The sequence below is a fragment of the Lineus longissimus genome, chromosome 10 (assembly GCF_910592395.1).
Source record: "Lineus longissimus chromosome 10, tnLinLong1.2, whole genome shotgun sequence".
Taxonomy (NCBI): Eukaryota; Metazoa; Nemertea; class Pilidiophora; order Heteronemertea; family Lineidae; genus Lineus; species Lineus longissimus.
Window position 1 is genome coordinate 15,619,538 of NC_088317.1, and position 12,547 is coordinate 15,632,084.

Sequence of the window (12,547 nt, forward strand, 5' to 3'; positions counted from 1 at the left end):
ATACAAAATAGCATTTTCAGGCAAATTTGCACATCACCTGACAGCATACAAAATAGCATTTTCAGGCAAATTTGCACATCAATTGGGAGCATACAAAATAACATTTTCAGGCAAATTTGTACATCAATTGGCAGCATACAAAATAGCGCTTTCAGGCAAATTTGTACATCAATTGGCAGCATACAAAATAACATTTTCAGGCAAATTTGCACATCAATTGGCAGCATTCAAAATAACATTTTTAGGCAAATTTGTACATCAATTGGCAGCATACAAAATAGCATTTTCAGGCAAATTTGCACATCACCTGACAGCATACAAAATAACATTTTTAGGCAAATTTGCACATCAATTGGCAGCATACAAAATAGCACTTTCAGGCAAATTTGTACATCAATTGGCAGCATTCAAAATAGCATTTTCAGGCAAATTTACACATCAATTGGCGGCATACAAAATAGCAGTTTTAGGCAAATTTGCACATCAATTGGCAGCATACAAAATAGCACTTTCAGGCAAATTTGTACATCAATTGGCAGCATACAAAATAACATTTTCAGGCAAATTTGCACATCAATTGGCAGCATACAAAATAGCATTTTCAGGCAAATTTGCACATCAATTGGCAGCATACAAAATAACATTTTCAGGCAAATTTGTACATCAATTGGCAGCATACAAAATAGCACTTTCAGGCAAATTTGTACACCAATTGGCAGCATACAAAATAACATTTTCAGGCAAATTTGTACATCAATTGACAGCATACAAAATAGCGTTTTCAGGTAAACTTGCACATCAAAAATAACATTTTCTGCCAAAATAAAATGGTTGTTTTACAGTTTTAATTCACACTTTTAGAGTTCACTTCGACCATTATTGATGGAGATTGCAAAAATAAATTTGTCACAAAAATGTCACAGTTCACTGTACATAATGTAGGGTATGAAATTGGTATTGCTGATTCATTTGCGTTCAGTAGTTGCAGGTCCTGACACAAAGATTAAAAAAAAATGTGTACTTGGTTTAAAAATCTAATGTATTCCTCTTTTCTTTTTCATTATAGGTAAGTGGTAATTTGCTTCTACAACAAGGTTCAGAAGGTAGGGTGAAATCTTTCAACAAACAGTTGTCTGTTGACCAGATTTCGCAAGAAAAATCTTCATTTTCGGTACCAGAAAACTTTTAATGTTCAGGGAGGACAGGCATGGTGATGGAAATCAGCTATTGTTTTCAAAGATATCTTGCCTGGATTAGACAAACAATACTGACAGTGAAGTATCAATTTCTATTCTAATACTACTCAGACTATAGCATTGAAATGTGATTTTGACCTCTGCTTTTGCTGCTTCAACATTTTTCACCAACAGGACCAACCCAAGTGGTCCTGGTTGCAACCACGCAACCGCCTCAGCCAAAACGAAGTACATTGACATCAACACTACATAGGCCTACATTTTAAAAGCAACCAAGGTGTTTCAGGATGTCTGACTAACTTGGCCCACTTCTTGTTGCATTTCTTACTTATGGTAGTAAGACGATTTAAAAGAACATGTCATTATAGCATATCAAGTAAATATCATAATAATTAGGATTTCTGACATTACTCCCCTAACCAAATAATCTCAAGTTATGACAGATTGAAGAGAAAGCGAATACACACACAAATTAGGACAAACAAATGTCGAAAAAAAATCATTTTCTTCCATATTTGACATGAAATTTCTACTATTTTTTGGCATTTCTGTCACAAACTTGTCAAATTGATAGATGTTTGTTAGCTCGCTCAGTGCATCTTGTAATATGATTAGGGACCATACATGATGTTTGTACAGATAGTCTGCATTTGATTGCTTGTCAAATCTCTTGGCAAACTTTGAGGAATTGTGGAAAAGATAATAAGATTGGGATTGCATCACACATTTTGTATGTGCCAGCTACCGCTCTTTGAATATCTTTCACCTGAGGTTCCGAGATGGTGTCGTCACTTCAAAGATCATCTCTAAGGCTGGGTATCCATAGGCTGTCCCTTTTGGACTTGTTGCGTTGTATGCATTCTCTATAGCGTGTTCCCTGGTACAGCCAATGGAAATGTTTGTAGCCAACCCAAGATTCATCTTGCGTGTGAGGCATTACAAGGTCACAAGCAAACATGGAACAAGGAAAACTAACACAAGTAAACAGTCAATGGATTCAGCCTTAGACTTGTTAGAAGTCCTACTATACCTGCTAAGATTTGAGACTTGTAGGGGTTTGGTTAATTTTAACTCATGGACCATACATTCACATTGTGTGGATGGTGTGATAATTTCGCAAATCCTATTGAACAACATGAAATGTGCCGAGAAATTCTTTCTGCCAAAACGTGCAGTCCTGATTTCACTTAGCGTTTAAGCTTCAAAGCTTTTTTGACCCCCCCCCCCCCCCCGAGTAGCTCTTCTAGTTTATTGTTGTATTTGTATGTAGCCTATAGTTTATGTCTGGTTGTATTTGTCTAGAACTGGAAGGAGCATCGGCTGAGACAGATTCATGATGATAAGAAGGTAGGGGGGCATGGAGTTGACACCCGTAACATGATTGATCGACTAATATGAAATTGTCTTGATTGATGAGACTAACATTATATACTCGCATGAATACTGCAAGTGCCTGCCACCAAAATCAGGGATCACTCTAACGTGGAATAAATATCAAATCTATTCTATTTCATGACAGATTGTTGTGGTAAATGACTAGTGATCTCTTTATCACTTAGTTGCTCATCGCTGCGATAATTTTTGCCCACTGCTGTGATGAAAATCGCAGAATCTTGACGGTGCCTTCTTTCTAACCGGATTGGTATCGCCTTTCCACAGTTCATTATGATGCCATACAATTCATGGCTGAATCCTTGTATCAATCCAAGAATAATGTACCCGCTACCCCATCTCGATAATTACAGTACATTTTTGTATCACATCTAATCAGTCCGTCCCCACTAACAATGTATTGTCCCTGTTAATTACACGGAGAAAATGTGTAATTTATAATCCCTGCCTGTCAGTATGGGTTTGAGGGGCCGTTCATAATCTGTGCTGTTGCGTTGAGGAGAAAGATTTCAGCATTCAACATACCGATGTCATGCAGTGCTTTGTGGCTGATTTGATCTCCTCAACCTTTCCCCATGGAGAAGAAACTTGAGTAGTTCTGAGGGGAGGGGGACTATAAGGGGACACAATTTCATATTTCTCTCTCCTCTTAAAGTTTCTTGCAAATCTTGAACAACCTATGGTGGGACAAGTTGCAAGCATTATTCCATTAAGAACGTTTTAAATTCCTTATCCCTACATATATTTGCTGGACGAAGATTGGGCAAAACTGCCACATGGTCACTATTAACGCTTGGCACTGACAATGCAACAGCCTGCAGTTGATGGCTTCTAGAAATCCTTGTACTAGCATGAAATACTGCGGTGAACCAAAATGACTGAACATTGTTGGTCGCATGATGAAAAAATATGGTTCGGCAGATATCAAGGATGGCCTGTGATGGTGTCAAAACTTTTACAGTTGGCGCTACTAACAAATTAAAGCGTGCAACTGAGTCATTGCATGTCTTCTGAAGTGTTAACAATGTCTGGTGCATGTCTGGTTTGTTAGTTTGCTAATAACCCAATGCTGACTATGCCCAGGTCGAAAGTCATGAGGAGATTCTTGTGAGATTGTTAAGATCTTATTCAATATTGTGTACACATGCGTGCACACTTGTTACAAGATTCTCATAAGCATGATAAGATTCTTAGTTAAAATCTTATTCAGTTTTGTGTACATGTGTGTATACATTCTTTACCAGGTTCTTGTAAGATTCTAAGTTCTGATCTTACAAGAATCTGAAAACAAATGTACATGCTCATGTACACGAAACTAAACGATCTTAATTATGAATCTTACCTTTTAGCCTGGGTGTGAAGGCTATTTCTATTTGGTCACTCTGATCAGATAGTACATTCTCAATGAAACAGACCTAAAATAACGGATTTGTTTTTAGCATGTTGTGCAGTATTTTCTTTTAATACCCTCATTCATTAAACTGATTTTGAAATTCACCAGCTTGCTGTGTTGCATCGGAAATTGCTTTATTGTTGTTATATTCCTTTTTTTGTGGAGAACTAACATTTGTTTGTTTTCATTTAATTAACTAAGAAGTATGAAAGAATGATGCCCACTCCAAATGCAATTTGTGTAGCATCACTGTGAATAATGAGAAAATGAGAAAAAGCTACATCTTGTGCGACCATCTTTAACTTTCTGACGCAGACATGGAAGATTAGTTCCTCATTGATAAAGAAAAAAAAATGCTCCAATTTACCATGTTTATGCAATGTATTACAAGGCCGCTTATTCATGAAGACATGGTAAATTTTTTGTTACCAGTCATTATTTAATGTGTCATTTGATTATCTGTGAACATTTCAAGCCTTTGTCTCCAGAAAAAGAAAGATATGCCATATGTGAAAAAGCAGGAAGTGCGGAGGATTTTTGCACCATGTCAGAGTCGCTTAACGCCGACGTTCATCACATGTTCTGAATGCTTGCTTAGTACAAGGTAATCTAACTTGAAAACAAGTCACAACACACTCGACTTGTAAAATGCAGTTTTTGAACACATTTCCAAAAATAACACTACATTTCATTAACAGATGTGGGAGGAGACACACCGAAGTTATTCAACGCTTCAGGTAGGAGAGTGTGCATCCCTAACACCTGCATCAATATTCTGGGCCTTTCAGTTGCACTTTGACGATACTGTTTGATGGCGTGGTACAAATAGCATGTGCCCAAAATGACCCTTACCAAACAAAAGATGCAAAAAATATTAATTTTTTTGTCCTTTTCAAATGTTTTTTTTACCTTATTTCTCTCAAATATGCTCTGAAATGCCCTAAATTACACTTTAAGTCATATCAGTTACAGTGTTCTTTTTAACATTTGTAAAACATGAGGCAATGGTATTATGCACCGAAATTAACTAATTTGTGCCAAATTTTAACTGACCAATTTAAGGCTGAAAAAAGAGGGTGTAGTCGAAAGGCCTGACATCAGACATTATTCCGGAAGGAGACTTTCTCACAAATGCTCGTTGATGGCCAATCTCAAAAGTGTGTACTCTACAGGGTTAAACATTAATTATGTGTCAATGTATAAGCATAACCAGAAAGTCTTCTTCCAAACAGTTTGCTCAATAACACAAGAAATTTCAAAATAGACATTTGCCAAATAACGTCTTAAGTTGTTTGTTTCTCTTTCTCTAACATCTGTCTTATCCTTATGGTGAAATGTGTTAAAAAACATTCCGTGTAAGTAATTAATAGTTTATCTGTCTGTATGAATCACTGGAGTACCCAGTATACAAGTAACAATTATTCTCGGCCTTCAAGGAAATTCCTGATTATCTTAGAGAATTTGGCGGAGATACATCAAATAACAATTTAATTGTGTTGGTTCTCAATTTGGGGACCTCATAAACTTCTGTTGAACAATTCACCTTCATTAGATCGACTTCACTTTTGAATTTAAATGGTGTATTTGTCTGGTCAGGCTGGTATGAAAGCCCCATATCTCAGACTAAGCTGTATAAGTAGGGATATTTTCAAAGGAGCGGTTGAAGGTATTACATTACTTCTAACACAACTAAACCATGTAAGGTGCGATTTTTGATGGTGAGATTGCTTGTTTGTGCGGCGCTTAAAAAAAAAGGAGAGCAATGATCAGGATTGAGGTTTGAAATCATGTGTCCTTCTTAACATCTTCTCGAACCAATTTGACGTCTCTTAGTCAACATGATCGAGAAATCGACACTGGCCCTCAAAACTTGACATCACACCGACAGCTCACGATAGACTTGCCCAAGTAATTGCCACTGCTGGACCACTTACCAACCTAACCAATAACCGTGATGACAGACTCTGACAGGCCGAGACCACTTCAGAATACTGAAGAGAATATGGCGGATTTGCATGAGTTATCGGCGTAAAATGCCAGCAGATATTGAGTGTACCTTGTATGCCTCCTCGATCTGGATATGAATTGCCCGCAATCACGAACCACTAAATCTACGAAGTATTTTCGGAGATGTCAAGGAATTTCGGTACGCTGATATGAGCGTGATGCATTTGGGAACAATGAGTTTTGAAGCTGCAGACCCGTCAAACTGAAGCTGCAATTCTATACACTTTTAGTTTATGGTCCATTTATAGTCAAAAGATCTTCAAGTGGAAAATTCCTAAATTGTTTCATGAGCTGGAGAGATGATGCAACGAGTTGAGGTTGGAGAAAGCTGTTGCCAAGAGAGAAAAAGGCTGTTATTAAAGCAGGAGTTGTTACCAAAAAGATGTAATCAAGGAGGGAAAATCTGTTACCAAAAGAGAAAATGTCTGTTGCCAAGAGATTTAGCTACATGTTCTCAGGTGAAAGTGGCTTGAGAACAGGAAAGCTAACTTTGTGTTCCTTGACAAGAAATGTAAAAGACGAAATTCATTAATCTTCATTAAGAGCAATCAAGATTTCTACTCTTCTTTCCAGTTGATTCATTTTCCAGTGATAATAATGAATAGAGGAACACAGTCAACATCAGTTGGCCAGAAGATAAGTGAGAAGCTGCTTTGTTTTCGATTGCGAGGCAAAGTTTTGTTTTGTTGCTCTGTGGTCTGTGGTCTGTATTCACCATGGTACTAGCCTAGAGTCACCTTGTCAAAGCCAAGTTTAAGTCGAATTGCCTATTGCCAGAGCTGTAAACTGCTCATTCGGCCAGAGCTTATCCGGTTTCCATAGAATTAAGCCAAAAGGAAAATTACTCCCCCTGAATAGGATGCTGGTCTATCGCATGTAACTTCCCTGAGGGAAGCTTCTAACCATTTACTCCTGGGTGGAGAGAAGCAAGTAGGTTTACAGGCCTTTCCGAAGGGCACAAGGATGAGGCAGTGCTGATTAGTCCGACTGTCGCTCCTACGACCTCCTGGTTATAAGCCTGGTGCTCTTACCACTATGCCACTGATCTCCCAAAGCACAGTGGTCATAACAAATGCGTGGGAGCAAAAGTCACCTTATCAGCTTACAAAGTCAGAATATTGAACAAACGCTTGACTTGGACAAAGACCAGAACTCAGCCCATGTAGTCTGGTTACAAATCTCAAAGGACGGTAGCCAATATCAGAGTAGGAGGTCTCTCGAGTCCCATACAATTAATAACGAGCTCTGGAAAGACACTACCAGGAAACAAATTACCTGGTTCAGAGGAAGGTAGAACAATATGTTCATTTGGGAAGACATTGAAAGAGAAATCGATGCACAGTTTCATTGTAGAGACATTGTCGGAAAAGCAGTAGTCTTCTACTCTGTTTACTCTTGGCTATTGAAATCATTCTCCAATGTGTATAATACCATTAGAACTTTGGCACGAGTTTTGGTTAAGTGGCCTAGAGACTTCATCTTGAACCAGTATGTGGAGTCTCAAGCTATTAACTACGTGAATGGGGCCTCTCTGTTTTGCCCAACAAAGTCATCAGGCACAGGGAACCTCAGAGTTGAACTCATATCTCCTGTTTGTGCGCCTGACACTCTAACCCCCATATCACTGGTCTCCCCTTCCAAAACACTGACTTACTCATGTTGATATCCCTGCGACTGCATCGTGCTAGTGCCACTAACAATTACTAGTGACACTACTTATGGATAATGCGGCGATGGTCATAACATGCACTGCTCCTGCCGGCATACTGATCAGGGATGATGAGGTCATAAAGCAGACATGGAGTATAAGTCGGTGTCGCCCGAGTGGATTTATCGACTGGTCTCGCCTGCATGTTCGAAATAGTACTTTGAGGTGTGAAATGGAACCAGACAAGCATGTGAGCTCAAACTTACTTACTTAATTAGTTGTCTTTGTGCCTAGAGGGCACATAGGCTTCAATATTCGGTCTCCACCTTGTTCGGTTGGCAGCCTGTCTGTGGAAGTTTCCCCAGGTCAGACGGAGCTGTTCCCTCAACCAAGCTGTCTATTGACCATGTTTACTGAAAATTTGCGCAACTCAGCCCAAGTTATCAGAAGCAGATTACTGAGTTACAATTCCATTTGTCTGGTGAGGCTGACAGAAGATTGGAGGCACTCATGCGCAGGGCCGATTACAAGATTTCTTAAGAAAGGACAGACTTTGGACATTGTCAAGTCTGGCTGTAACTCAGAGCAAACTACATTGTGATGTGATCATCCTCCCCAGTGCAGTGATGGTTGTGTTAACCATGACCTGTGAGCTGTTCAGTCCCAAGTTATCGAAGAGAGATTACAAAGCTACCATCCCACTTTTGGGGTCGGGGCTAATGGCGATTGGAAGCATTCATGCACAGGACTGATTACAAGTCTTCCTGAGAAATGACAGAAACCCTATGGACAATGTCAAGTTTGGCTGTAACTCACAGCAAACTAGTTACTTGATGATGTGATCATCTTCCCCAGTGCAGTGATGGCTGCATTGACCATGATCTGTTCAGTCCGAATTATCAGAGAGAGATTATGAAGTTGCCGTTCAGTTCGGCTGACAGAAGATTAGAGCACTCATGCGCAAGGCTGATTAGTTGAGCAAGGACAGAAATGCCATGACAATGTCAGCTTATCTGGGTGACATCTTAAACTACATGGTGCTGCATCGTAACAACATCATCTCAGATAACAAGACAGAGGTGTCGTGATGCACCAGCCTTTGGACAAGCAGCAGCACAAAACCAGTCTCTAAATCAACGACACATTTCATATCGACACGATGCATTTTTGAGATGTTGAGTCTGACACCCGCGGTCGGCTGAGAAATGACCCATCAAGCATTTAATTGACTTTCCCTGTTGCCTATTCATCAGATATTGTTGTAAATGGGAGATGACAATATAAATGAGTGTGTAGCAGTTTCTGGAATATTTCAGTATCAAATATTCTACATGAAATGACTTCTCAATTATTCTGACTTGTTATTTTAACATTAAACAGTAATGGTATGTTTGAGATTGTTGGAGCCCCTGAGCTCTGGTCCAGCGAGAATTTCAAATACTGAAATATAGTGTATTGCAGTATACAAGTGAACTGACTATGAAATTGTTGAATGAAAATTGACACCTCTTCTTACGTCTGCTATCATGGCTATGGCATTCTGTATTCTGCTGCTGTGACAATATGTTACCTTATTCCCTCAGATCTAGCCCACATTAACGCCTGTGTACAGTGATCAAGTTAATGCGTTGTTAATACATCCCACCATGTACACAGACAAGTTGCCGCATCTGAATTATTCCGTCGGCAGAATCTATTGGGACGTTACCACGGATTGTCATAAGCTAAGAAACGCTCGTGTAATGCCTAAATAGAATTGCGCTGACGAGCTACGGGATAAAATGAAATCAATTCTAGGACGGCTCCTCATGTGATGGCTATGTTAGGCATCCTTTCCTAAGAATTCTCAGTAATGCGGGATTTACAGTCGGCAAAATTTGGTGAATACACAAAAAGTACATGGTATTTTGGAAGGGATCTTGGAATCCATTCTTGGACAGCTTCTTGTGTGATGGTTAGGAGAGGTGTCCTTTCCAAAGTACTGTCAGTTTGGATTTTCAGTTAGTCGAATGTGGTGGATAAACAAAAAATACAACACATTGATGGTGTCAATGTATTTTGGATGGAATCTTGGAGTCAGTTTTGGGACAGCTTCCTGTGGGATGACTATGTAAGGTGTCCCCTCCTAAGAATTTTCCGCTAGGATTTTCAGTTTTGGGAGGAATATTGTTGTCAATTCTTGGACAACTTCTTGTGTGACAACTTCTTATGCATGTCAGATGCCCTTTCCCAAGAGTTTTCGCTGGATTTTAAGTTCGTCAAATCCTGTGTAACACAAATTATAACATCTTTGAGGTGTCAATGTGTAATTTTGGATACTTCTGGAAGGACTCTTGTAATTTCAACCCTTGCTTGACTTCTTGTGGTACGCTATTCAAAATTCTCACAAGAGTTACTTGGACATGTTGGATTTGATTGGGTGTCACTTAATTTTCACATTTCTAAGCCTTTGGGAATTCGAATGAATCTGCTTAAGAAGTTGGACGATTCATTTTCCAATTGAACTAGTATCTTGGGAGTCTAAATATCTACTATAACATGCTGGATATTCTTGCTGTTGCCAAAATCTTTCTTGGTTGTCTCCTTGGATTAGATTTGCCCAATTTAGCATCTGGGTTCTGAACACTAAAATGTGATCAGTCTTGATCGAAATTAGAAGGTTTCTGGTGCATATTGAGTCTGGTGTCTTTACTTGAAGTTGCATTTGATTTGCTAGTAGTTGTAAATGTTCTGCCTTGAATACAAAAGATCAGATAACAATTTACGGTCAGCTGGTAAACTAATTCTCCAGGGTGCTGTTGGACATAATCTTTCAGACTTTCAGGACATGCATTGTGTCATGGGGATCACAACTACTAGCTAAACATCATTTCTCTCGATATGTTCTGGTATAGCGGAGGCTGACATCAGCAGCTGCAGCTCCTTATCTCAGAAGTTGCTCCAGTGGACATTGTTCCTCCTATTCAGATACCACAACATTGAGCTGTTGTCATTTCCTGAACATTGTCGGACAAGATATCACAATTGGGCAGGCATCAAGTCCCTAAATCATTATTGACAGAGTGAGGTTTTTTAATCATTGTTTGGACATTCTTACATTGTTTTGTCTACTGCCTGCATGGGTCCCACCCTGTTGGACGATATTCTCCTGTTCCAACACTGCATGGAGTTGTTGACATTTTCTGAATGATATTGGACCTGTCAGCCCAGTGTCGCTTTGCCTATTGACACAAAGGGAGTTTACTTCAGGATTCTGAGTGCAACTATCTATCGTATTCGAGTTCATTGAAATAACAGCTGTTCTGACGACTGTTTTACAAGAATCACCTGGATGTCTGTCTAGTCCTTAGTTTGATTTAACCGATTTGTGGATGTGAAAGCTACAATTAATGAAAATTGAACTACATGTACTAACAAATTGTGTATAACCGGGAATAAAATGTTCTGCATGACGCGTTGCGATCATGCAGATACCACATTTGTTTACTTGGAATACGTTTAGCGGCAAGAATCTTTCCTTCTTTGAGTTTGGTGGTGGTGTTGTTCATATTGAAGGAATCAACTCGTCGACTACACTACTGGTATTCAGATGCTGTGTTAATGCATGTTAGCTTGAGTTTCCATGGAATATTTGGCAAACAGTGGCTATGATTGTTTGTGTTATCGGACATATAGACTGGATGATGCCACTTGTATTCTGATGCAGTGTTGATCATGGTACCCATGGAACACTTTGTTGACTTTGGCTATGCACTGGTGTGGGCGACACATCGAATGAGACAACCTGTCAGCCACATGATATTAGTTGTATTCAGATGCTGTTGTTGACACCCATGGAATACTTCTTTGACACTGGCTGTGTTTGACTGTCTTGTGATGCTGTATAACTATTGTGAGTTGGACAAGTCGTCACAGGCGGAACGATCCTTGGTCGATTGTTGCTGACATTTAGCTGTGGTGTTCACATCGAAAGAGGCAACTTGTTGTTACACGCAATACCACCATTGTATGCTATTTTGACACCATATGACTTGTATAAGTTCCACCAGGGCAGACAGTACCGTCTCACTTAAAACTCTTGTCTGACTCTGGCTAACGTTTGGCTGTGCTAGCTCACATAAACAAAGCAACTTTGTTCTTGCAAGCAATATCAGCCATGGATGCTGTGTTGATACTGTTTGACTGATGCGAGTTGGACCTCGGCTTTGATGGAATACTCTCTATGTGTTTTCATTTACCAAATTATGGGTCTTGGAATACTGTCGCAGAGTCCACTTGGAATACCATACATTACATCACTTCACTTGGACATGTAGGACAAGTTTAAGTTGGACTTAATGGTAAAGTGTCATTTAAATGTGGACGCATTGCTTTTTGTGTGACTTGTGTCCATTCAGATGGAATACTTAGTTTTGCATTTCTGGACTAAATTCTGCAGGTAGTTTCCCTCCTGATGTCGTGCGGTAGGATGGGTTAGGTTATTGACCCAGGCCCTTAGTTGTTGTCTAGTGATATCAGTGCTTTTGTGTCCTATGCAACATTGATACGCTTTGATCATCTATGCAGTTGGATAAGTAATTTTCTCAAGGATGCAAACGCTGGATATATGATTATTAAGAGAAAGGTCCTTTCGATTCTATGCAAGTTTGTGTGTGTGAATGATGTAGTGATGATGCGATTTGGATGGATTTACCCAAATAATCAGAGACGCTTGTACAATTACGGTGACTGTAACTATGATTGCTGGGTAAGTCAAACACTGTTTTGAACCAAATTATCACTAAGAGCTTCCCAATAAGCGGCACAACTTTTGCTAGGGTATGCATCAAAAAGGTATGTCATGTCAAAATGACATCAAAATTGGCATCATGTCTGATATTTGACGTAATTTTGCTATATTACTTTTCTGAA

At 39.3% G+C, this 12,547-nt stretch overlaps 1 protein-coding gene across 10 annotated transcripts in view; it reads left to right on the top strand.

Annotated features, from left to right (window-relative positions):
- LOC135494917 (peripheral plasma membrane protein CASK-like) overlaps positions 1–12,547 on the top strand; it is a 399,974-nt gene that overhangs the window by 255,140 nt on the left and 132,287 nt on the right. For 4 of the 10 annotated variants that reach the window (XM_064783248.1, XM_064783243.1, XM_064783244.1 and 1 more), the window contains 2 exons: positions 2,499–2,543; positions 4,680–4,718. The exons of the other annotated variants lie outside the window; for them this stretch is intronic. In XM_064783248.1, coding sequence (XP_064639318.1) covers positions 2,499–2,543; positions 4,680–4,718 — 84 coding nt within the window. The remainder of the gene's footprint in view (positions 1–2,498; positions 2,544–4,679; positions 4,719–12,547) is intronic. 10 annotated transcript variants of the gene reach the window in all.